At 44.8% G+C, this 26,552-nt stretch overlaps 3 protein-coding genes across 5 annotated transcripts in view; 1 reads left to right on the top strand and 2 right to left on the bottom strand.

The window, feature by feature from the left end:
* Positions 1-23,009, bottom strand: part of LOC120894935 (ecdysone-induced protein 78C) — a 32,592-nt gene extending 9,583 nt beyond the window's left edge. The window contains exons 1-3 of one of the 2 annotated variants that reach the window (XM_040297836.1): positions 22,155-23,009; positions 21,472-21,713; positions 5,014-5,274 (exon numbers count right to left, since the gene is read on the bottom strand). In XM_040297836.1, the coding sequence (XP_040153770.1) occupies positions 5,014-5,274; positions 21,472-21,713; positions 22,155-22,237 (586 nt within the window). In that variant the 5' untranslated portion in view covers positions 22,238-23,009. Of the gene's footprint in view, positions 1-5,013; positions 5,275-12,348; positions 13,210-21,471; positions 21,714-22,154 lie in introns of those variants that run through there. The other variant, XM_040297835.1, reaches the window with a different exon arrangement.
* LOC120894938 (5-demethoxyubiquinone hydroxylase, mitochondrial-like) lies at positions 16,719-17,712 on the top strand. 2 transcript variants are annotated; one of them, XM_040297838.1, is made up of 3 exons: positions 16,719-16,883; positions 16,969-17,126; positions 17,211-17,712. In XM_040297838.1, exons 2-3 carry the CDS (start codon positions 16,979-16,981, stop codon positions 17,645-17,647), a joined length of 585 nt encoding a protein of 194 aa, XP_040153772.1. In that variant the 5' UTR covers positions 16,719-16,883; positions 16,969-16,978; the 3' UTR covers positions 17,648-17,712. The 2 variants fall into 2 exon arrangements, with proteins under 2 accessions (XP_040153772.1, XP_040153773.1); XM_040297839.1 differs by having other exon boundaries at positions 16,951-17,126.
* A 431-nt stretch (positions 23,010-23,440) lies between the features above and the next one.
* Positions 23,441-26,151, bottom strand: LOC120897949 (integrin-linked protein kinase). The gene is made up of 5 exons (XM_040303195.1): positions 26,063-26,151; positions 25,405-25,570; positions 25,148-25,332; positions 24,542-25,070; positions 23,441-24,462 (listed from the first exon to the last, which is right to left on the bottom strand). Exons 1-5 carry the CDS (start codon positions 26,149-26,151, stop codon positions 24,085-24,087), a joined length of 1,347 nt encoding a protein of 448 aa, XP_040159129.1. The 3' UTR covers positions 23,441-24,084.
* Positions 26,152-26,552: the final 401 nt, after the last annotated feature.

The raw sequence follows: 26,552 nt of genomic DNA, 5'->3' as shown, positions 1-26,552 counted from the left end.
GGGACGCAAGGTGGCGGTGTGCTGCTGGGAATCGGGAGGCGGAAGAGAAAAACTTTCTCTCCCTCCGATTACGGAAATACATGGACGGCTCGAAATCGACTTGCCATTACTGTCCCGCCGGTTCACCGGTTCCCAGCCCGAAGCAGACAGAAAATGCACTTCAGATGCAGCCGATACTAACCCCCGTCTCCGTTGCAATTTTTTTTTACCTCCCCTTGGTCGTGCTCGGTGTGCAAGAAAATCCCACCGCCATCTCGCAACGCACAAAAGAGTGCAAGGAAAAGTGCATACAAGCGAAATGCACAGACACACGGCGCGAGTTTCGGCTGCAGACAAAATGCTAAATCTCTTTAGCCAGCGCTGAACCAACTTTTTTTTTGTTTGTTTCTGCTGCATGATCTGGCCTTTCATCTCCTACCCTCCCATTCATCCCTTCAATTGAAAGATAAACCGTTAAACAAAGAAATAGAGGGAAGAGAAAAGAATTAACAAAAAAACGAACCACCGAACGAGAAAGCAAAAGCAGAGTACTACGCTGTGCGAAAGCAAAGAAAAGTCTCTCTCTCTCTCTCTCTCTCTCTCTCTCTCTCTCTCTCCTGCATCGTGAGCCCTTCTGCTGGACGAGGAAATGCACAATCTTTCCCTCTACGTATTGCGAGAAAGAAAGACCGCACGAGCGCATTGCATTGTGGGCTTCCTCTTTCTTTCTCCTTTTCTCTCCCTACTAAACCAAACAAATGGAAACAACGTGTGAAGTGAAATGAAAATAGTAACAGTGGCTTCTGCAAAGGGAGGGAAAAGCACCCTCTCCACCGGCCAAAAGTGCATTGTGCAGTTCGGGTTCGTGGTTGCATTTTGTTTTTTGTTTTGGCCTGCTTCCTGCTGGTTCGTGAATTCGCCTCTCTGCGGCGGAAGTGTAAAACCGGCAGTTTAGAGGTTGTAATGAGTTGTTTGATGGTTTGTTTTGGTGTCGATCTTGTTTTCTTCTGATGCTAGTTGCCTTTTGTATTATCCACAGCTTGCCCTTTCCTCCACATCCATTTCCCTTGACCTTCGGAGGGTGCCGGTGATGGTGTTGCTTTCAGTTTGGCGATTTATTTGGAAGGACTAGGAACAAACACATTTAGTAAAGCTGTGTGATGAAAGGGGAGGCTATCAATTGTTGATTAAGTGTCGTTTGACAGTTTTGCATGTATGTAAGCTTTTGTAAAACAAGCGAAAAGATAAACATAACCAAAAATCTACAACATTCTTCTTGTTTCTTGGATCACTTGGTCACTGGTCATAAAACTTAAGACTGTTTACAATGTTACTTGTTAATAGTTTTACTTGGCAAGACTTACCCTTACTTTAACTGAACATTACTTCTGATAGTATAGATGTCAGTCAATTCCCTACATTTCAAATTTATAGAAATGTATAACTTCAGGATCTTCACTACAAATTTTCGAACCATTCACCAACATAAAACCCGGTCGGTGTTCCTAAATTCTCTCTTTGCCAAAAAATGATAGAAAATACAAAAACTGTTTGAGTTGTACAAGAGAAACCTGAAATGTACATTTTACTGAAAATGAGCCTTCAATTTCGGATACTTTGATTTCCTTTAGCAAAATGATTACAAAATTGATCAAGATCCTCAATTCTCATTGTTGAAAAATTCTCAAGAATAATGAAATTGTAAATAATAATTTACAATACGTTTGAGGAAACAGATACAGATTCTTAAGCAAGTTTAGCCGAAATCGCATGATTGTTCAATACAGTAGAAAGTTGAAGTTTCCTATTTTCTCGGAATTGCTATTACACAAGAGCACAATAAGTGCGCAACACATTTTCGCCGATGGTTTGAGAACGCAAGCGAAATGTTGAAACGATTTTTTTTATTAATTTCGGATGGTGTATCCCCCGTATTTTTGCTCCAATTATGAACAAGAATTAACATCCAGCAAATGACCATTATATTCAAAAATTATTCGAACGGTATAACCCCAGATGACTAGACTTTATTAATCAATAATCGTTAAAATCGCCAAACTATCGAAGTTTTGTCTAAAAAAATCGTCTTACAATTGACGTTAAGTAAAGTAAACTAATTTCTCGAGATGCAGATGTTATGAATCTTTTTGTTGAAATTAAAAAAAAACTTAACAAACCCTAAGAGACATTATTAAACATCATCCAATCGTTAAAATTGATTTGTTTTTTTTTTGTTTTTTTTTGTTTTTTTTTTTATAAAATATTAGGTCATTGTGTGTGTTTTTAGATTTACATCCAAAAATCCAGACATTACGAAATGTTCAGACAGTTTATGAATGATTTATTATTTAAGTCAATAATATGGTCTGAAAAGTTCGATCTTTATCCGATTTGAACGCACACCGTTCGTGTATTAAAACCTCTTGTTAAACTTTCAGGCCCCAAAATTGGCAACGAACGTGACACTTCTTGTGGACGCTGTTAAGATTTATGCTGCACAACAAGAGAGTAGCAATTTATACTTGATTTGAAAGCGCTAACAAATGTCTCTCCAGACCAACTCTATGCACAAACATATACCTAGTCCGGCTTTTGGTAATATCTAATCTCAAACAATAATTGCGCTGCTGTGGCCCTGCTCTTCCACTCCCGCTGGCAGCATGTCTTAAACATGAACAACCATTACTACCCCCAGCATAACAGAAACTAATTCGATCGTTTCAGCAAAACATCTCAGCTCAAATTTAAAACAAACCCAATAATGGATGCTCATGTTCTTTAACCCCCCACCAAACTCCTAAAAAACCTTCCTCTCGTTGCAGCTCAGGTTCTATTTTAATCCTTTCCATAACGGTACAGATGCACCGTGAATACCGTTAGAAGGAAATGCTCTGGCAGCCGACACACCCCAATCCTTGCCAATGCTCCATCCGCGGTGCACGAATCGGCTTCTGTATCGGCTGCTGGCCCCTTTTCTGCCCGTTTGCAGCCCAATTACCATGTTTCAAATTAAACACTCACTGCCCACGTTTCTCCTGCCGAACGTTTCTGGCCAGCCGGCCCCAGACAGGACACGGCCACGGTACGGTTTCCCGAAAGCCGAAACAAACGAAACGACAAAACGAGCCAACGGTCAATAATCATTCCCAGGCAAACTGGTTCACATCGTGGCTGCGTGCAAATCAATAATGGCAACGCTTTGTTTCGAGAAGATGAACCTGCAGAGGCTCCCGGGAAAAGAAACCCAGCCAGCCTTCCCGCACTAAATGACCGCCCTTCATTATGGACGGTCGTCTGGCGACGGTGGGCCGAAAAGCTGGGTGGAAATTATGCTGAGAAAATAGCCACCAGGGGAACAGGGCGAAGAGGAAAATGGGATGCAAAAGAGAAACAAAACACACGGAACACAGCACACCGGTCCTTCCCAAAAACCGGTGTGCAATTGCACCGTTCGGTGGTGGTTGGCGGTGCAACAGAAGCTGGGATTATCTGGTGGCTGCTATCGTGCGCGAGAGTGCATTCGCCTTTGCCGGTAGCACAAAGTGTGTTGTGCAAAAAGGGCGCCCCGAAACGATTAACCTGAGCGGACGACTGTTTTGTCTGGTGGTGCGCCCCTCGGCAACACCTTTCATCATTTCTGGTCGGCTACTACACCAAACTTTCAACAAGATTTACAGCGTGCAAAACGGGGAAACAAAAACCATACTCATTATCACATCATAAAGCTTAAAGGGTGTAAGGAGAAAGTATTCTCAAAAAAAGAAATTAAACAACTACGATTGTTTAACACAATTTCACTAGTCAGGGATGTAGTTTTTTTTTCAAAATTGAATGGTAGGAAAAGCTTAACCGTACAAATGTCCCCTTTAAATACTCCCCCCAACAGGGTGGCTAGGGCGGGTGGAAAAATTGAAAGTTTAATCCACGTTTGCACGCAGCCAAGTGTGGCTTCTTGTCTGGCTGAAAAAGGTGGAATTTCAAGTTTTTCAAGTTTCGGAGCAAGCTTTCCCAGTTTTCCTCCCACTCACCGGAACAAGAAGTTTGCGGATCTAGCCGAGTTGCATCATCACAGATCGGGGTGCGACTCTCACTATCGAGACAAACGTGTTAGTTGGTGAGGGAGTAACGATGAACGGGAAACTTGCAGTAACAGCTCGAGCTGAGAGGGATTAGTTTATAATTTTCTTAAACTATATTAAAAAGCTTAGCTTAGCTTAGCTTAGCTAAACAGTAAACATTTGAACTTATCATACATTATGTCATAAATATTTAAATCGAAGTAATGAAACAAAATAATGAGGTTTTCATATTTCTGTACAATATTCAATACTTCATTTCGATTTCTAGGGATTGATCAAAAGACAATCCATTTTTTGAGTTGAATAGAGTAAAATAAGGGTCAACAGCCACCAAAACCATCGCTCTACATCATGACTTTTCTGGGTAATAATCCTTGAAATACCACTTAAAGCATCAAACATATCAAATTGGCACTTGAAAGAATCTACCAATAGATATCAACTTGTTCTAGTAGATTTTGTTTCGATATATCTTTTCTAAACCGTTAATCCAGTTAATTTCTAATGGTAAGGTGTGCCAACCGGTACCAAACAAGTCCATTTTGCTTCTATACAAAAATAAGATACAACATCTAAATATAAGTTCTCTGAAACGCAAGATTTGCTAGGTAACAGATGTATTGTTTGTACAGTTTCAATAGACTGGCTTGTAGCCCTAGACAAATAAAATGCATTATGCTAAGGATATTCTATTGAATTTCTTGCTGATAGACCTTTAGTACATCTAGAGTAACTTCAAACTTTGTAGAGTTTTGAAGTCCTTAGATTATTAATAAATCGGTCTGCATCATCCATACCGAATTGACTAATTTTAGCATTAGCTATTGTTAAAATTCCATCAAAATACAAGAAATTCATCAGATTTTTACAATGTATTCCCCAAGGTGCCTAATGTCCCACCTAGGTTCTTCACAAATACCGCCCCAAATGCACCTCCCCCATGCACGGTACTTACAGTCACGGCTCATGCCAACGGAGAGACACTTCTTGAAGCGGCAGTACTGGCACCGGTTGCGGTTCAGCCGTATCACCAAACACTTGCCATCCCGTAGGCACCGATACTCGATCTGCTTCTGTATGCTGCGCCGGAAGAATCCCTTGCAGCCCTCGCACGACGTAACGCCGTAATGGTAGCCGGACGCTTTGTCACCGCACACCTTGCAGGCGACGAACGTTTTCGCGGTCGTCGTTGAGCTGGCGTCGCTGCACGGTGGGTCTGCAAAGAGAAGGTGGATGTGGAAGATTAGTTTGTGGTAATTTAGTCAGAGGAGTCATAAATAATATTAGATTCGACACTCTTGTTATCATGGTTATCAACTTTGTTGGAGTGTTACTCACGTTTTATTAAATAAATGATTGAAGTGTAACCTTGTAACTATATGATCTGAGTCGTGTCAGATAACATATGTCGCTTAGCTAACGCTAACTTGTTCTACTTAACGAACATTAATTCCACTATATCTCTAAAGGTCAAAGGTCAAAGAAATTATTCATAGTAAATAACCTCCCCTGAGTATAATCCAACCACTCCCAAAGGGGGCCATTTAATTCTTGCCTTTTCGTAGTACACTCTCTTCTCCTCCTGACTACACTATTTAGAATTTCTGTACGATTAGAATGCAATTGCGCATCTCCATATTCAACTGCATGAAAGTTTAATGCGCGACCGTTGCGTTCGATGATCGGGACTCCTTCGGGACCCAGGTTGTCTCAAGCAGTTGTCCCGGGGACAAAAAGAATCTTTCAACATTGTTTTCCCACTGTCCACAACGGTGCGTAATGCGATCTCTAACGTACCGCAGGCACTCGTCCCAGAGGGATAGGTTAGGGATAGCTGCGCTGCATACATTTGCGCTGGGCTGCAACAAACTGCCACCGTCACATAGGTCAATGTTACGCGAACGCAATTAGCATAGAAGGCATCGCTTTTCCCATCCTCTCCTTTCGCTAACCTGGCCCGACTTTTTTGAACAACTCTTGATGATCACGATCGTTCAACCGTTTCCGAGTCGAATTCTTGGGAGATGTGGTCTGCACATCCAATCTCTGACCGGGTGGTGGTCAAATGTATTCCCTCCCGATAGGTTGCATGTATAATATTGTTCGAATATTTACTTGATTGTATTTTAAAGATGTTTTGCTAGAATCAACCGAACGCGGCAGGGATGAGGGGGAGCTCTAGTTCTAGTGTCGTTTTGCTGAATGTCATAAATGGCGGTTGGGAAGCAGGAAAAGGTCACGAACCAAGTTCAATACTAGGTACGTCGTTCGTCATTGCCGTTTATAAAATAGAATATAAAATAAATATGAGGTTGTACTTAATTTTACGCCAAGTATTTAAGTAATTAACTTGTCCTAATCTTCTAAAATTGTTCTTCAATTAAGTGTCCTTTATATAATTACCATTTTCCACACTACCACCACACCAATGGTAAACCGTTTTCGCGCATCGCACAAATACCATCTGCGAGCATAACACACACCTTGGCGGCAGTGGGGGGGAGGGGGCATTCCTAACGCATGTTGCACTGTTTATGCGACCATTGGCAGAGTGCCTCCTTTCCAAGACACAGCCCCACAGGGGTAGCCACCCCATTGTACCACCAGTTCGTTTCCCGGTTGCATTACAATTGCAAATATTTCAATTTAAAATCCATTGATCAACACACGATACCGGTCGTGCCATGACGTACGTTTGGGGCGGGCGCAACCACCAGCCAGCTATATGCTGATACTCGTCCGACCTGCGGAGTGTTCCTTGCCTGCTTGGTGGTTCGTTTGGCGAATTCGAGCACCATAAACGGTCCCAAAACGGCACACGATAACCCATCCCACAATGCCCCCCAAGAAACTACCGTCCGCCGTCCAGGGAACGAAACACTCCGCCGGTACGTCCAGGCAGTTCGTTGAACTTGGTAGTGCCGTTTTTGTTTTGCTCCCCGGTTCGTTGGCGGTTATGTGGAGCGAAGAAATGTGCGAGAGAAGTGCGAAAGAAACGTCGCACACACAAAAAAAAGCATACACGGAGCATAGCGAACACACATACATTCGAAGGAGCGTTAAAAGTTCTTGCAGTTTTGTGGTCGTGTTTGGAGCATGCCTTAGTACATACCGAACCAGTCGCCGCGATGATCTCGTTCGCGGACAAAGGCTGAGCATAGGAGGTTGTTGGCGTCGTTTTTTCGTACCTTTCCACCCCCTCCGGGTTCTGTTCTGGTTCTCGGTGTGGATTCACGCTCTCGAGCAAATGCTTCGTGTAACTGTAACGTCCGAAACCGCAGCTTCGGAAGCACTGCAAACCCCTCGACCTGGGGAAAAAGCAGGACGATCGTTCTGGTTTCTTCGTGCACTGGTTTTCCGGTGGGAATACGCAACCGAGCCGCCGATGGGCAGGCAAGCGGAAGGCAAAGTTGACAGCCATGGTGTCGTTGTGTAATAAACCTTACTGCACTTGGGAAAGGAAAGTAAACCAGGGCCCGCAACGAGTGGGCATTGGTATGTTTTGAAGATGTTCTTGTAGTTCAGTGAGAGGAATATCAATTTTTCTTTGTAACATTGTTCAATTGAGTTTTTTAGCCTCGCTTTGTTTAAAAATGCAATAATATTAAGGACAACATTCCTTATTTTAAAACTACATTCCCAAATGTATGACAAATTATTTGAAACTCAAGGTTTAAGCTCGGGAAATGGGACAATGTTCGAGGGTCCTGAAAAATGATAGGAACTGGTCTCAATATCATAACAAAAAGTAAGACTCCTATCAATTAAAACAACAATGAAATGGCAAGTAAAAACGTTTTGCTTAAGCTCTGAGCCTTTAAATGCACGTTGTACAGTCCTGTATCGAGGCAAAAATATAAAACATTTTTACCAAAGTTGTATTTCAACAAAAAATATAAGAAAATAAACTTTTTTATGCGCAGTTAGCTTTTAGAGCATTTTATAAAGTAAAATTAATTTAAAGTTATAGATTACACATTTAAATTAAATATGTTAAGTATGTCACCTTTCAATTATTTTGTTTTTATTCTAAATAATATGTTGTTAATGTTTTTCAAGGGTTTTTCTGCTTTTTACTAATAATTTATTTAAAATACTATTAAATCATTTGCCTTTTTTATTTTTTCAAGAAGTATTTTTGCTTCTTCTTCAAGCTATTTCAATGTGAGTTTTGACAGCAAAATATTTGACCAATATTTGTTTATTTACCAATTGTTTTGCACCAAGACTGAATAACTTATGTATGTACGAATGATATTTTAGAATTTATTAAAGTTTTGCTCGCACATATGCATGAAATTGCGTAATTCAATGCTTGCCAAACAAATATCAAGTGGTCTAAAATTGGATTTTAAAACTCCAAGTGGATAGTTGCTTATACTCTGTTCTTTGAAAAAAATCCACCTTATTCTTATCCCTCCCCCAACCACCCAATAACACCAGAAGAGGCGAAAAGACACGAGATTCGACCTACGGCAACAAAACGGAGGAAAAAGGGAGGCTTGCCTTCATCCCCAGCACCGGATCGCGATCACGAGAGCCGAAGGGAATTATACTTATTAATAAACTCATAAATGTATAACGGTACACCATTGCGCGCTCCTAAATGTAACAATATACGCAAAGAGGCAGTAAAAGGAACGTGCAGCACGAAAAAGTGGGCAAGCAAAATAAGATAGGTAGAGCGAACAAAACAAAACAGAAATCTGTGAAGAAAAATTTGCCAACGTTCTTTCTCCACCCCTGGGCGTGTACACACACGGTGCCTGATGATATCCATCAACATCAACAGCACCCGTTCGGCCACAACCGTCCACTCCGGTGTAAGATTGGTGCTGTGTCCACAAACACGCACTCAAGTCACACGCGTCCTCCTCCACGCATGGGAGCTATGATTGAGAATGAGGTTAGATGGAGAGGATAGCCATCAAACATGGCATGTACCTTTTCAATCACAAAACGGTGTCTTCGGTTTAGCTTCCAGCGAACCGAGCTTAACCTTCTCCCTTTGCCTCTAAACAACTCTAAAACGACACAATCCCCCGTCCATTCGATCGCTCAACCACATACTGGGGTGGGGTGTTTTCTTTTGATGCGCCCTCCAAGGCATGAGATCGTAACTTCTCGCGAACGACCGCTTCCTACTTCGATAGAAGTAGAATCTCGCGCACAAGAGTACAGCATAAAGCTTTTAGCCCTATTTTATTTCTCTCGCTGGTGGAGAAGGTGGTGTTCGCTGTTAAAGTTGGCCAACAGTCACAGCCACCACAGCAAGCGAACTTTGGAGTCATCGTACCTATTTTTTTTTTTTGTTCTCCCGCTATTTCTATCACTTGTCGCCACACTTCCTTTTCTTACCATCCTCAATTTGCATTGTGTGTTTGATTGCGATGTACAAACAGACAAACGCACCATCGAAACGTATCAAGCAAAGAGGGAAAGAAACAACAAAAACAGCTCCAACAATAGTAAAATAACAAAACAAAAAAATCCACCTTCACGCGTCCTCTCGCGCGCATTAGTTTCGAAAGGTGTACACAGATTTTAGGGCATTGTACGAGAGCGCGCGCGCGCGCGAAAGATTGGCACGAGAACCCGTTCATTCCATCGAATGATGTGTATTTCGCTGGCTGTCTAATGCTATGCCCAGCACACCCCATCGCTGTGTCCCGTTAAGCGTTCGATCTAGGCAGGAATCGATCAGTGTGTGAAGCATTCCCCTGGTGTGTGTGCCTTGAGGTTCCCCATTCGCGCAGTATCACCGTGATCCAATCAGCACAAGTCATAATTAATGAGCTATGCTTAGGTACGAATTCTGACAGCGGGAGTAGCCGGAGCCCCCGCGGCCCATTTCCTTTCGAGCATCCTTTCCTACGCTAGGGGTTCGTCGTCTGTGTTGTTTTTGATTTTATGTGTTTTTCGTCTTGCCCTCACATCCCGTGCGCATTTCTTTCTCTTTTTGTCATTTTGCGTTTACAGTCATCATCATCCCGCCTTTCCAACCCTAACAGCTTCCTCGGCAGACGTAAAGCTTTGGCCGTCCGTTAAAGCGCATGTTGGACACATTAGTGCTCCGTGCTATTTCGGAGCAACCCAGATTGCCTAATGGGCTAATGAATTCCGGGCGTTTCATTAGGCGTCGGAATTGGTACGGAATTGTCCAGGGGACTTGGGAAGATGGATGTACACACACACATGAATTCCAATTCCAATCAGTGGGAGGAAAACGGTTTTTCGCGACTCTGACCGCTAAATTTCGTATGCAGCACCACAACGCGCTGCACGTGAATTAGCATCCACTCCATTCATGTCTGACATTGGCACGGGCAACACAGACACACACGAACCTTTCCTCCCCCATTCCCTTGTTAACCGCGGTGAAGTAACGGATGTCAAAAAAACCCTTGTGGCACATCTGCCGGTAGAGCTTTCATGCCTCTTCCTAAACCAAATTGTGCAAATCGGTGCGGCTTTTGTAGCCATTTTATGCAGTTTATTTCCCCCTTGTCTGCAACCATCTCTGCCCAAAAACGGAGCGGGAATGGCCCTATTTTCGTGCCAGTGTAAATCGCCCCTTCCGTGAATTAGCAATGTGCATACATTGACACCATCCGTGTGGGAAGTGCGCATTTTAAGTGCGTAGTCAGCGAAGGGGAATCCGACCGAAAAATATATTGAGGATCTCTGGAGCGACTTCTTCCCAGTTCTACGCTCGAATTCCCGCTAATTTATATGTATGCATCAGCGGAAGTGCGGGAGCAGTCACGGGATTTTGAATGAAGTTCAAAAGTTCGCGTCTTTTTGCGTCTTTCGTTGACCTGAGGGAAGGATCGAGATCACTTGGAGGCGATTTATAGGTTCAACAGATGGATCATGAGAAGGAACGATTTTAAGTGCTCCAATCCTGACACAATGCACAATTTATTTAACTTTTTGTTGAGATTTTAGGATGTGAAAATTGGAATGATAATGACATAATGAATTTTTTTACTCAAAATTAAACTAGTTCAAACGGCAGTACGACCAATAAATTGTTAATTCTTAGTTTTTGGATTTTAGAGAACTTCTATGTCAGTGCCGAAATAAATTTGCTAATTTCCTGAAAATTTGTTTATGCTGGTTCTAGTTATTTCAATAAAGTGTTTTATTGATTGGATTAAGTTTATCCTCTTATTACCCAATTGACATAAGTCCCATGTGGTGGTTATCAATGAACACCAATCAAACCATTAGAAAATAACAGAACAGTATCTTCAAATATACTACTTAAAGACCATCTTCAGTGTTTTATTAGTTGTGAGATCATAAACATAATAAACAACTAACGTCTTCTTCTTTTAACAACAACAACCGCTGTCAGTTAAAGCCTGTCTCAGACTCTAATGGGCTAAGCTTTCAGTGACTTATTGATTTACTCATAGATAGATAGAATATTCGGTACTATATGTATGGGAGCACGGTCCATTCAGGGCCTGAAATCCATGACGATCATGTTGTGACGTCGTACGAGTTGACAACTGTACCACGAGACATGGCTTAAACATATCACAGGTTGACTATAGTTGTACCAAAAGATTTCACGGACGTGAAGGTCTCCAAGCGATATAGTTTTTTTCCGGATCTTTATTCCCGCCCGTGATAACAAACTTATTGAGTGAACTCATCGTGCTTAGCGAATAGCTTCATACCATTTTAACAGGGAGTTCGAAGGTTTCGATGCAAAAGTGCGAACAGTTTGAACACACTTTAAAATTTTTGCCACATAAATTCGGCAGAATTAGATATTGAACGCTGAATAACAGGAAACTGAAACGTTATCTTAGCATACAGCTAAATCATCTTCAGACACGTCTTCAGTGTTTAGAACGATCTTAGTCCAATGCAAAGAGCAGCATTGTAAACATGAACACACAAAACATGTGAGCAATCTAACACAATAACAGAAAGAAGTTACGAATGTGTCCAACGAACCATAAACCTTGAAAGACTTACTGCGAAGTCTATAGGTCAACAGGAACTTAAACTATAGCCCAATCACATACTTCCTGATGACGAGTCAACCACACCATCGGGCTAAACATAGTTCCAGATTCTGAGATGTTTACGCCTATGGTTTGTCACAGTAAAACGCTTATTTGTGTGCAAGATCTAAGCAATTTATGCACCATGGCGTGGCTTCTTTATCGTCTTAGAAAACTGACTGTTGATTTTCATTGAATATCAATGAATTCCCGAAGATTGCCATTAAATTATTCGGTTGAACTCTCTTAGCACTCTCGCATCATCTTACCTGCCCGTACTCCAGCACAACCCCTCTGGCCACCTGCATCATAGTTCGATGAGGACACTTTCGTCCTTTCCATGGCGGCGTGCGCCGTTGACGAGATCATCACACAGTTACCGGATCCGATCGCAGACACGAGCCCACCACCACCGGCATTACTGCTGCCGCTATTGGTGTGCTGCTGCTGCTGCCTGAGTCCACCCCTCGTCGCCGTACTGCACACCGGGCTCGGCGGTGTGTCCCGGGCCGCTGACTCACTCGACTCATGATCGCTGAAGCCACTCTGCGTGTTCGAGTCTTCGGGCGTATCGAAAAAGTGCAAATTGAACTCCGACCCGGTGTCGAAGTGTACCTCCGCCAGGTCCTCGTCGATCTTGGCCAGGCTCGGGCTAAGCCCCGTGCCGGACGGATCGAGCGAATAGATATCCATGCTCAGACAGCAGTGGAACGCGACACCGACACCCTCCCTTCACTGGCACACCATCCCGTTCGATGGCAGGATCGTGGCGTGCAATAAGCTAATCTCGTACGTAGTAAACTTGGGGCACTGGGAAACATGGCACTTGGGTTACGCGAGGAAAAAAAACTGGCACGGCACAGGCTTTCTCGTGATACACACACACACTCACATTGCTTCACAGTTACCGAATCGTATCGGGTAGAGGTTCACTGATCACGCATTAAGCATGGGCACACCCGAAACTTAATTTTAATCACCAAAACAACAGTACACCCAGCGACAACGGGGTTCATCCGTGAAAGCAGACACCGCGAACCGCAACCGAGAGAGCTCGCCCAGAACACGCGCTACACTGCGGTACGATCGTCGCCGCTGCGCGTATCCATTCTGGTGAGAACGTTAACGCATACTGGCAGCGGCTGACGGAAGGTAAACAACAGCCGACCTGTTCCCGGTCCGGGTTGCCGAGCGTTTGCAGACCAAGAACCTTCTGCGGGAGAGTGTGCGTTCGGCCGCTCGCGAACGCCTGGATGCGAACCGTTGGAAAACTCTGCCCGTTGGCTCAGAATTAAAGAGCAGCATATGATGTGCTGCCCCCGGTCGCGTCCGGTGTGGAGCAATCGCGATCACGCGGGAGAGTGTTCTCCAGCATCCAGCATGCCGCAGAAAGAAAGTAGACACGAAAGGAGAGCGAGAAATGCTGCTCCACCCGAGTTTCGGGTGCGTTGTCTAGGGTTGGTTTTTGGGATATGCAAAATTGGCGACTATTATTGGTGGTAGAGGGCTGCGCGTTGTAATGGAGTAGCCTAACGATTGGGAGTTTCGGGTATCGTATCGGGTCGAGAAGATCAATTTAAATTGGTTTTTCTTTAATCGATGAACTTGTTCAGTTATCAGGAAGACATTCGTTTTGTAGCTTAATTATAACCGTTACTGATAAAGAAACTAGAAATAATCGTAGTGATCGTATCGGAACATTTTAAGCGGAAGGTTTGAAGTTGTATGGGTTCAATGTAAGCCATGAAAATAATATCAGCGCAGTTATTAAAAAGATCACAAAATAAAGCAATTAAAATATATGAAATTACATTGTAATTAGCACAAAAAAATCATAATAAATTGGGATATGTTAGAGTTTGAATAATAAAAACAAAAGACAAGTATAGATGACAAAAATAACAGAACATTTTATTTTAATTTCCAGTATTCGGAATAAAATTCCCAATGATTTAGTTATATTTGCATAAAGTATGTATAAATGTTGAAGATTCTATTCCAAATACAATTTTTTTGAAAAATAGGTAAATGATGATGAGAATAACCTTTTAAAATAAATAATTTCAAGATGAAAATCATTGATTACTTAATTCAAAATCGAAAACGAAAGGAAATAATAATCAATTCACAATAGATTTTTGTGGGTTTTATGAAAATAATGTTTATATTATACATAAAGTTGTTCATTAAACTACTCATAAACGCTTAAAGCTTTAAATTAAATTAAACTAAACATTCAAAACTCCTTCAACTCTTCAACGATGAAGGCGCTAAGTAAATCATCAACGCTCTACTGTCCACTCACCTGCCCAAAATTTCCTCCAACAATATAATAATAACGCTTATTCTCTCAAGTTTCCCCCAAAAGAACGCACGAGAGCAAGTATGTTTGACCTCTCTCGCTCCACGGCGATGACTCTTTTCTTCAACCGTTCAAGTTCAATGTTGCACCAACGAACAGCGGGACGCATCCAGCAAAGGAGTGTCCCACCAACCCAAGAGCGCACACACATAAATCGCCTTAAGAACGAACGCACCAGCCCAGCCCACCCTTCGGACCACGAGCGGGAGGAGGAGGATGAGGAGGAGGAAAGCGCACCGAAAAGTGCACTCACGTTTGGTGCACGCGAATGACCGTGGCTTAATGTTGCGCGGCGGTTGCCTGCTCGAGCCGGCGGTCATCGAACGCGAGCTGCGCGAACGAACAGTTCGTTCCAGGTGGGATAGGGCGGAAGGAATCGGAATCAACACTTCCTCCTCCCTTCTGCGTTTCTCATGAGTGCCAGGCCAAGATAGATGCACATCTCGTTACCAATGCGCCGAATGGGTTGCATCGCGGTGAGCATAAAATGAGGCGCGCATCGACCGATTTTCTGTTTTTGCGTGAAAACACAACCGTACACGTACACACACACACCGCGATCGAATCATTGCACCCTTATTCGCTCTTTATGCGCGCGGCTGATAAAAATGGGCGCGTGTGCCCAGCCGGCTGAAAGCACCAGGCCGGCGAGCGTTTGCTGTAGAGGAACGGGGTATGAAGGAACGACGGGATGATGACAAAACCCCGACCGAAAGGCAAGCAACGCGTTGGTGAACCTCTAGGAATGGGGAAGCATGAGGAAACAAACAGCATAAACGATGCTTATAAATGGGTACACAAACAAACGTTACAGAGCGAAGAAGAAAAAGATGATGATGATGATGATGATGAAAAAAAAAACATAACACGCATTCTACTGCGCGGTGTGAGTGCAAGAACACACACTGAACGTTCCTGTCGCAAGTTCGCTCGGCCGAGCGAAAGCCGGAGCGAAAGAGTCAACAGTGGGAGAGAAAGAAATAAAACACAGACACACACACAGATTCACAGACTCCCGAAGATCGGTCACTGACCCGCACGGGAGAGCTTTTGAGGGATGGGATTCGATTTTCCGTTTTTTCACCCTGTTGGGGCGATAAAGGGAACCATTGACAACTTTTGCTGTTGCACACACGCTTCTTATTACGAGTTGTTTTGGAGTAACGCATTATTGCGAATTCCTTACTAAATTTCTATGCTAAATTAAAAAAAACTGTGATGTCGAATATGGTGCATTGATCAATATGCAAGGAAAGTCAGTTAAAAGTACTTCGTAATTCGTTATTCGTTTCTTGAAATATAAAAAATCTGTTACAGTTCTTCAACCGGAACAAAATTGGGAAGCGTTCCAGGACCGGTATGGGTTTAGGAACAGCTCCGTCGTCAGTATGAGTCCTCGACCTGTCTAGGACCGTTCAGAAAATAGTTCAGGATCAGTTCCAGGACAGTTATGGAGTTGGGTACCAGTTTCAGCAATGAGGTGGGTTCGGAATCAGCGCCATGACCAGTACGAGTTCTGAAGCAATTTCTGCATCACTATGGGATCAGGATCCATTCCAGAATCGACATGAGTTCGGTATAAGTTCTAGAGCCTGTATGAGTTACGGATCAGGCCTAAGACCGAAAAGGGGTCAGAATCTATCCCAGGACTGGTATGGGTTCAAAATTAATTCCTAGACTGTATTAGGACATGGATAAACTCTAGGATCGTTATGGGTTCAGGATCTTTTTCAGAAACGGTAAGGATTTAGGATCAGTTCCAAAAACGGGGTAGTTTTGGTACCAACTTTAGGATTAGGAATCAGTTACAGGACTGGTATGAGTTCAGAATCAATCACAGGACCAATACCTGAAACAGTTCCAAGACAGGTATTGGTTCAGGTACATTGGTAAGGCTGGCATGCGTTGGGCATGAGTACCATATTCTGTGTTGGTTCAGGATGAGTTCCAGAATCTGCACGGATTCAGGATATAATCCAGCACTGGTATGGGTTGAAGATCAGTTCCAGGACCGTTATGGGTTTATTCAGAACCGAAATGGGTTTGTGATCAGTTCCAGAACTGATGTAGGTTCAGGACCAATTCTAAGGCCTGTATCGATTTGAGTTTAATTCAAGAATCGATATGAGTTCTGTAATTAGTTTTTCTTGATGTGCCCCTTGGAGTCAAAAGGAAGCGTGAATTGTCTTTAAAAACCTAAAAGCCAAAGGCCCAAATTAACAACAAATACCAACGTTTTTCCAAAAACATAGCAGGCCACAAACAGCAGAAGCAAATCGTTTTGGTTTGTGTCGCAATTAACGTTCTTAATGTCAAACCGCTGTGCATAATGAAATCGTGATGAACCCGCTGGTACCTCTAGGATATTGAAATCATTGATCAAGAGCCTGTCTTTGTGGATTTTATACCTCAAAATACTGTGATACAGGCGAAAACCCAACGGTAAGTTGTAGTTGTAAGTCAACGAAAGATCGATGGCTCTTGGCATCGCTTTGCATAATCCGTACAGCTGCCTCCTCGTTTTTAGCTCGCCTTACATGCTCCAGCTTACCATACGGAGCATCCACACGGATGCTAAGCTTCTAAAACAGCGCTGCTCCAAACTGGTGGACAGGATTATCAGGGTGAATCAGGCCGGCGAGCTGGGAGCGAACCAAATCTATCGCGGTCAGCTGGTGATTCTCGGTAAGCGCATAACACCCGGTGTAGCTACTCCAAACGATTGCAACTGATCGATCGAACTGTGCTCAAACTTCCTCCCCCGCCCAGGTCACACCAAGGCGGGTAAAACGATCCGGCACATGTGGGAACAGGAGCGGGCGCACAAGGCCGCCTTCGATCGGCTCGTCAACGAGTACCGCGTCCGACCGTCGGCCCTGCAGCCGGTCTGGCGGGTGGCTGGCTTTGGCCTCGGTCTCGGTACCGCACTGCTGGGCGAAAGGGCGGCAATGGCGTGCACGGTAGCGGTCGAGTCGGTAATTATCGAGCACTACAACGATCAGCTGCGCACGCTGATGTGCGATGAGCCGCCCCGCTGCACCGATAAGGTGCTGCTGGAAACGATCCGGCGCATACGGGACGAGGAGCAGGAGCATCACGATACCGGGCTGCAGCACGGTGCAGAGCAGGCCCCATTTTACCGTACCCTCACGAGCCTCATCAAATCGGGATGCCGCACGGCGATCAAGATTGCGGAGAAGGTGTAAAAGCGCGCGCGCCGTGGAAGCTCAATGGAGGCTCATAAAGTGTACGCGGTAATGTAACACTTCAATAGTTTGGTTTTATAGTACTGGATTATAGTACATATTCCCTAAGAGTAGTCAATTTACAGCAACCAACATGGAAAAAGTTCGATTAGTTTCTTGCAGAACGATTAGTTCCAAAGCATTGCAGTACGATTTAGCTGCATCAGTGTGACGAATGTCGCCGTTTGTTGTGGTCTTCATCCAACTCCAATAGAATCGATTTTTCCTTTCCAAAAATGGAAAGCTTAGCGTATGGGCTTAGTACCAAGCGCTACACAGCAAATTCCCTCCGAACCTCCCAGGATGATCGTAAAAGTGATAAATATAAAACGCGTTCCAGGGTTTGATGCTCCCATAAAAGTAAGCCAATCTACAAACAGCAAGAGAAGGTACGAAAAGTACGCCTATCAGGCAACAGCATCACCATCGTCATCCTCGCATCATCATTTTATTGCACAAGATTATCCGAGCACTGGTCCGATCTTCTCTCTGAAAGCTTTTTGCGGACAATCGTTCTGGCAAGATCTACCCGGGCACCAATGTACATACAGGCACAGCAACGTGTCATCTACTCCTTCGTTTTGCATATCACCTTCAATCGCCCATCGGACGGGCGATGCTGTAGGCTCCTGACCGAAAAGACGTCATAATCTATTCGGACTAGAACCAAACAGAGGAGAGAGATAGATAAAAACCGACCAAAGAAACAGTTTCGGCTTGTCATGCTCATTCTAGCGGGTCGTCCGAGATGTATTAGAGTTTAGAAAAAAAAACGGGCTATCTCCATACATCATAGAAGATCAGGCTCAAACATCAGGCTTTGGTTGACCATTTGGATGTCTTGGGCTCTCCAAAAACATTGAACGCCATGTAATCCATTTCATACGCTCTTTAACCTCCTTTCTGTTCTTCTGGATCCATTCCACCTCGAGATGGTGTACCTAAACGGTGTACCATTAAGTCGAGACAGACTTCAAAGAGTTGTTTGATGGATTCTTCGTGTTGCTCCAAAGCGATGTGTTGCTTAGAAAGTCTAATAAATCACAAAACTACTCAAGTTAATGCTGCACTCATCCAGTGTGAGGTGAGATGATAAGAATGCGCATATCAAATTCGTGCAAAACTCGTGGGAAAATCGACCGTCGGCCATTGAACCCGTTGGCCAGAACCGGGCCGTCCGCCAGCCAGAATGCGCACTGGGTTCATGCGTAAGTACATGCGAACGCGCGTCTCTGGTTAACAGCTTTGGAAAAGGGTTCGCGTGAATGGGGGTGGTAAGGGGTCAGAATCGATTGGAGTGGACGGTACGGGCACGCACTGGGGGAAGGCTGGTGGTAACGATCACCCATCGGCCCATCGTGCCGTTTGCGATCGTGTGCCCGTGCGTAATGAGGCTTAACGCGAACGCGCGCGCGCGCGCTCGAGCTCGCCCCAAAGGTGAACGAACTTTGGGGCCCATCGTCGTCGTCGCCGCCGTCCGTCGTCATCGCCCTTTCTTCCTTTTCGGTGCTTTCTTTCGCGCTCTCCTCTTCCGTATTCCGTATTATTCTGCTTCGGTGTGTGTTTGCTTTTTTTTTTTTAGTTTATTACATTTGGGATGATTCTTCGTGCGGCTGCTGCTGCTGGTGGTGGTTCGTGTTCGCATTCAAAGTCACCAAAGGTTGCTCTCTTCTGTTTATTCCTCCTTTTATTGGACTCTTCACCGTTTAATCGCTTCTTTGCACCTTTCTCCTGCACGCGAGCAAAACATTTCGTTCTTTGGTCTTTTCTGTCCTGTTCTTTTAGTGTTATTGTTATCGTTGTTTTGCTTCAGTTTTGGCTCTTCCTCGTGCTCTCTCCCATCGCTGGCACACCGCCCTCGGAAGGGACAATTAAAATTTAAAGCAACGGCTAACGCAACCGCTATTTGACATCTTGATAAGAATGTGGAATAAGGGGTGGGCCGCGGCGGTACGAATCGATCGATGTGCTCCGGGGGATCGAGAAAGCTTTCGGTTGGAGGTTGTGTGTACACAACACGGCGAGCGAACACAAACAGTTGGCAGTGGGTGTAAATGGTTCTGGTACAGCATAACGTACGTCCGCACCCGAGCGGTCGATGGAATTATGCTTCAGGTCACATGCTTGGGAGGGGAAGAGAAGGAGAATCCGATGCGAAAGCAACGTGCGTGGCATAGTAAAGTGGTGGACTGGCGCAGCGGATAAGAGGTCGCAATTATATGATCCTATTTTTATGCTCATTTCGTTTGCCACGTTTAGCTAATTGGCAAGAGTCAATGTAATGGAATGAGCGTCTTTTTTTTTTAATTATTTCTAGGAAGTTGTTGACATTTCTGTGTATTTCTGTGTAACTGTGGAACATATTTTTTCTTCTTAAATTAATAATCATCTTTGTTCTGATTTTAAACAAAACAAAACGGATGATTTATACATAAGTATAAACGATAATATTATTTTGATTGCATAACTTCTAGATCCCATACAGTGTTAATCATCTGCCTGGAAGCAATTTATTTCCAATCTCAACCGAAAAACATCGTATGCTTGATACTAAATTTTGAAGTTGATTTGGTCTGATACTGAGCTACGTCATGTCAATCTAATCCTTAAAGCAGAGAAAAATGCCAAAAGAAGAGACTCCTAATCTAAGACCAACTTAGGAAGTAATGTCGAACCCTATATGACGATTCAACTGAATTTTATCAAATCATACAGTTTCTGCAATTTTAAGGTCCTGAATCCATTTTTGTCCAACTCCACTCTTCTTTAAATCCCGTACAGGTCCTGGAACTGATCCTGAATTAATTAAAAATAATGCCTAGAATTGATATTTAACTCATTAGGCTCAAAGTCTCTACAAAAATAAACAGATAAGTAAATGAAAAATCCTGAATTCATATCGGACCTGGAAACTGGACCTGGATCTCAAACCTATGGCATTTTTTTGAACTGATTCCAAACGCACACCGATTGTGTCTGGAAAGGATCCTTAACTCCTAACGGTCTTAAAGCTTATTCCGAACCATAAACGGTTCTAGAACTTTGCCTAAAACGATATCTGTTCTGCAGGTGATCCCAAACTCATAATGTTCTTGGATAAAATGTACCTGCAGGTAGCTCAGTCTCAGTCATGGAATAGATCGCAAACCATACAAGGTTCCGGTCCAGGAACCAACGGTTGTAATTTGATTCCACAATGAGCCAATAAAATATTGAACAATTTAAAACTGAATCTAGTTTACCCAAAATCTTATCTATATTTCAAATCAAAACAATACATCAATACACATCGCATAAAAAGAAGAGAATAATTGTACTTTTCAGAGCTTCCACAAGAATAGCTTAACAACCACTACCAACAAAGTATTACAAAACTCAATTATATTACAGAATTCATTTCCAAAAAGAGTAAAACCACATTTTTCATTGACAAACCAAACTTTTTCCTTCAAATTACCCAAGTTGAAGAAAGAAACGCTCATTTTTTGTGTTTGGCAGCACGCAGCACTAACTATCCTGTTATGGACACACTAATCAGTCATAGTTAGTCACAGTTCATTAATAGTTTGGGCGTAGACATCGACAGACCACGATTCTATGTGTCAGAGTAGAATATACATAAATACATAAGGACAGAACAAGTCCTTTGATTAGCCTAGTAATGTGTTGATAAGTGCCCCTCACTTATATAAAGTCAGACAAAAGCTGCAGAGTTGCGAAAATCAGAGCAATCTGCTTACGACAGGTCATTTAAACATTTTCTCCCATCAACTTTCCCCACCTACCTTCCGATGATTTCAGATCGTCCAAACTAGACACGGACGACTCGGTGTTGATGTATCCCGGCGAGGACGAAACCGTATCGTACGGCGATCCGACACTGCACGTCGAGGAAACCTCGCCTACATTGATGTTACTGCTGCTGCTGCTGCTGCTGCCACCTGCCGTACTGATGGTCTGTGACACCAGCTGCGCCGGGCTTGCAGTGCCGGCCAGGAGCGTCGTAGTCGAGGATGCAATCGGTGAGCTGACCACAGTGGGAGAGAGAGCGAGAGACAAAACCGGAGATTAAAATTAGCGCCACCGATTGGAAATGCAATAAGAAAAACCGGGGAAAAATGAGGGATGCAGAAACAGAAATACACACACGCACACACCAGGACCGGCAGGCGAAAAGCATAAAATGTCACACCCTTGCTCTTCCATTGCCTTCTTAATCGAACTGACCCCGTGGCCGCTCGCATCGCTGCTGGGGTTCGGTCCGCCGCACGGCACAGCAGAAACAAAGAAATCGTTGACCTATTTTCAGCTGATCAAACCAGTGCAAAACGGGAAATGGCTTTTAGCAGGAGAGCGAGGAATGAACGAAAAACAGAAGCAATACAACAAAAAGGGAATCAGCCCCGGTGAGAATGCATGGCTGGGCGCGCTACTGCGTCAAGAAAGAACACCTTCGCACACCGTATACCTTTCGGAGTGGTTGGAGTTGCTGCTGGAGAACGGCGAATGATGTTCCAGCTGGTCCGCGTCCCGGCAGCTCCCGGGAAACATTTTCGTGCTGGTAGCTGCGACAAAAAAAAGCTCACATTTCGATACACTTCCGGGTGTGGTTGCACCTGATTGCACCAGGGGAAACAGTTTTTATTATCTAATCACAGGCACACTGCACCCGCTGCATTACTTGTTCACTGGTGGTTGTCACTGGTGCAACTCTGCAGCACACAAAACCACTCTACGCACCAATCCCCCAATCCCGCCCGAAAGAGCAGAAGTAAATCACACCGGAGCGACGGCGAGCGACACACCAACACACACACACGTCACAGCAGGCGGCCGGGACACGACGAAATGGGCCTCTGTCGTCGCAGCCAAAACACTTGACATCCTTTTCCGCGTTCCTTTCGAGTGGCTTTGCGCTACCCTAGTGGGTCGCGGTGCTCACCAACAGACAGCAGCACCACACAGAGCAAATGGCAGGACACTTGGACCTCCGGGATGGGAACGACCGGATTTTCTTACCGGTGCACTGGAAACTGCACTTTCCACTGTCGGTACCTTTGGGGCAGCACACGGGTTGGCACGGCCATTGCACCGTTCCAAAGCCTACTGCTGCGTGAAAGACGGCAAGCAGCGCGCTGCACTGGTGCTGCATTTACACACGCCCACGTTGTTCCCGTTTATTTGCTGTTTTTGTGGAGTTTCGCTTCGCTCTTTCGCAGTTACGTTTCGTCCTTTGGGGAGCTATCGCGCTCCGTGCACGTATCCTCTCGGAGTTGCTCTCGCACCAAAGGGCTCCACACAGAGAGCCCAATACAAACACATGCACAGATGAGAGGATTGGAGCGAGAGAGAGAGAGAGAGAGCGAGCATCAACAGTGCCCACTTTGATCAATTTTTAGTGCCAAAGCAAGCAGGAAGTGTACCAAGCGAAATGTTACTGCAGGTCATGGACACACTGCCTTACTTTGTGCACAATCGCCGTAAAGAGGGAGATAGAGAGATGCAGAGAGACGGAGAAAGAAAGAGCGCTTCGACTGCACAATTTTGAGCACTGTGTTTTGGGGGAAAAGGTGTTGCATTTGGAGAAATGGTCGAAAGAAATGGTTTTTTTAAAGTGTAAGGATTAAACTAAAGAAAAATACTATATTTTACTACTTTGAACACTATGCATCTTTAGTAGGAAAATATTTTGGGTATAATTTGTGATAAGTTATAAAAAAGAGCTTCAACGAACTCTGGCCAAAACCCATGACGTTGGTTAAAATGTGTTTTTTTTCTTTTATTACTGGTATAAAAATACATCCATTAATATGCTAAGTAACTACAACGCATACAGTTAAGAGTGTTTAGTTGGAGAGTTATTTCGCGTCGCACAGACGGACGACACAACGAGTACAACATTTAAAAACAGAAAAAGAACACCGTTTTGATTTTGAAATTACGTTCAAACCCCCGTTTTGTGCTTTCGGTACTGTTTTTTTTGCATGGGGTTGGGGTCAGAAGGTTAAACGTTTACGATGGTCAAAAACAGAGACATAAAACCATTCGGCTACACACACCGAGCTAATACTTTCACTCCCTTTGCTACTCGTTTGCTGCTAGATTAATCGTTAAGGCACCGTTTTGGAGAGCTGCAAACATGAATCGGACACCGAGTAAACTGGAAGTGTTACAAAATTGACCAGTTAAAAAGGCCGAACGAACGGTAAGGCTTTTGCAAAACCTTCCCTCGCTCGCATTTTGGCATTTCGGGACTGAACAGTTAGTGAACCGCGCAAGGTGAAAAAATAAATACTCCCTCCGGGTTCTTGTTGTTGCGTGCCGTTAGCAAGGCACCTCTTCGAGAAGGCACACACACACAGAGAAGATTGAAAAGCACCACACACACACACTCGGGTTTAGCGCTTCATCTTGTCGAGAATCGGTATGATCATGTCGAACGTCGGGCGCTTGCCCGGATCCTCGTTCATGCAGATTTTGATCAGCTTCGCCAGATGGGGCGAGGTGCCGGGCGGGATCGTGACCCGCAGGCCCTCGGTCGCGATCCGCATGCCCGCCTCCATCGGCGTCAGGTCGGCGAACGGGATTTCGCGCGTCGCCAGCTCCCAGATGCAGATCGCGAAGCTCCACATGTCGCACGCCTCCCAGTTCCGCTCGGTGCGCTTCTTCTGCAGCATTTCCGGGCTCATCCAGGCGGGCTGGTAGACGCGGCCGCGCTCCTGGAACGAAAACTTAGCGTCCGCCATATTGATACGGGCGGTCAGGTCATCGTCGATCTGCAACAAAGAGGGAAAAATTAAAATCAACTCTTAAAACTGCTTTCTTTCCCCTTAAACCACACACACACACACATACCATCACGTGGAAGCTGTTGAGATGATACTCCGGGATGATGCGCTCGAGCGAGTGCAGGTACGCCATGCCGCGCGCAATGTCGAGCGCGAACCGCACGGCCTGCGCCGTATCGACCACAATGCCGGCCGTACCGTGCAGCAGATCGTACAGCGAGCCGCGCGGCATGTACTGGCTGATGACGATCAGGTTAGACGGTGCGTTGCACGCGCCCAGCACGGGCAGAATGTTCGGATGGGAGAAGATGCGCAGCTTCGGGAACTCCTCGTTGAAATCGCGCGCCACCCGCGCGGTACACTCGCGGATCGCCAGTATCTTCGCAATGATTTCGTTGTTCTGCCAGCGGCCGCGCCACGTCTCGCCGCCGGGCGTTATCGCCACCTTGTTGTGGAGCGTCAGCTCCTGGATGTTGATGCCCTTGAACCGGGACAGCGTGGCATCGCGCGATCGGGTCTTCATGCCCGACCAGCTCTGATCCTTGAAGCTGATCTTCTTCAGCTCTTGGCCACTTTCTACCGCCAGATTGTGTAAGCTGGAGTAAAAGAGCACGTAAAAGTTATTAATGTATTATTAAGGCATGTTTCTGGCTCAAGAGAGACCGTTACTGACCGTGTAGCGAGCAACGCTTTCGCCTTATCCAACGGCGTGTCACCGTCCTTGTTGGCTAGCGAAATCAGTGCACCATTATTGACCAGCTCCTCCGCGATAGCCTGGTAGCCCCAGAAGCAAGCGTAGTGCAGCGGCGTATTGCCATGCTCGTTCGCCGCATTCACATCCGAGCGGTGGCGTATAAGCTGCAATAATGGAACAAAACAGTTGTAACAAAAAACGCTTCTCTGCTTCGTTTTGGCTCGCTATTTCATTACCATCTGCACGATATCGTAGTGGCCGTGGGCAGAGGCCAGATGAAGCGGTATATCGTCGCCCATGTTGGTCGCGTTTACCCGTGCGCCACGATGCAGCAACATCTCCACCAGCTTGCTATGGCCTTCCTTCGCGCACCAATGCAGTGGGCTAAAGCCATGATCATCACTGCAAAAGATGAAGCCAAAAAGACGGAACAGGACGTTAGTCATGATTGCTAAAAATATTCAAACGTTTCTCTTCGCCGCTAAAACGGTGCCCGTCCCCCAAAATGAACACAAACAAACGTGCGCGTAGGTTCATTTCATTCATACTCGCCTCCCCCGCCTACTGCTGCTACTGGGCGAATGAACCATTCCCCTCTACAAATTCCATCTTCTTCTCCTCCTCTTTTCGCTTCTTCCATCCTTCGTAAACACGACATGACGTCATGCTTATAAACTTCAAACTCTTATTGAATCAATTGTACTGGGTTTTCCACTAGTTTTATGAACAATCTTTTACTTGCAAATTAAGAGGAAAATATTCTAAAGTGCTTTAAATATTGCTCATCAACCTGTTGCAAATTTTCTTCCGTTTATGGGTAAATCTCACACGCACACACACACAAGCCTCGCTCCCCTGCAGTGACAGCTCTGGCGAAACATCGGGAAAACTTACCCCAAATTCATATCATGCTCGGTATCGTCCAGCCAGAGCCGTACCTGGATCGAGTTTCCCTCGCGGCACCAGTGGAAAATATCCTCCATTTTCCGAGTTTTCCTGCTTCGACGGGGAAAGGCAGCAGCAGATGGTTGCTTTTCAGGGAACTCCCACACGCACACAACGGGGTCAGCTTTGCTCGGATGCGGTTTTTCGCCCTTTCCGTCGCTTGAAACGCACGGAAAACGGTGTGTGAGGAAACTTTACCGTCTTACAGCGCGTTTGCCGATAGTTTTCGGTCGTTTTTCACTGTTTAGTGGCACATATTCGTGCGTTTTTGGCTCACTTGCTTGGAATTCGTGTGCGTGTGTTGTTTTTTTTGTCGTCGTTTCGTCAACACACTGGAAGGCCGCACATGTCTATTTTGGACAGCAAAAGTGACATTTGAGGAGAGTAAATTTCACGTAAGCAGTAAAATATTTGTGGAAATGTAATTAAAGACTGTTTT

The sequence above is a fragment of the Anopheles arabiensis genome, chromosome 2 (assembly GCF_016920715.1).
Source record: "Anopheles arabiensis isolate DONGOLA chromosome 2, AaraD3, whole genome shotgun sequence".
In the NCBI taxonomy this organism is placed as follows: domain Eukaryota; kingdom Metazoa; phylum Arthropoda; class Insecta; order Diptera; family Culicidae; genus Anopheles; species Anopheles arabiensis.
This window is presented reverse-complemented; position numbering and strand designations above follow the sequence as displayed.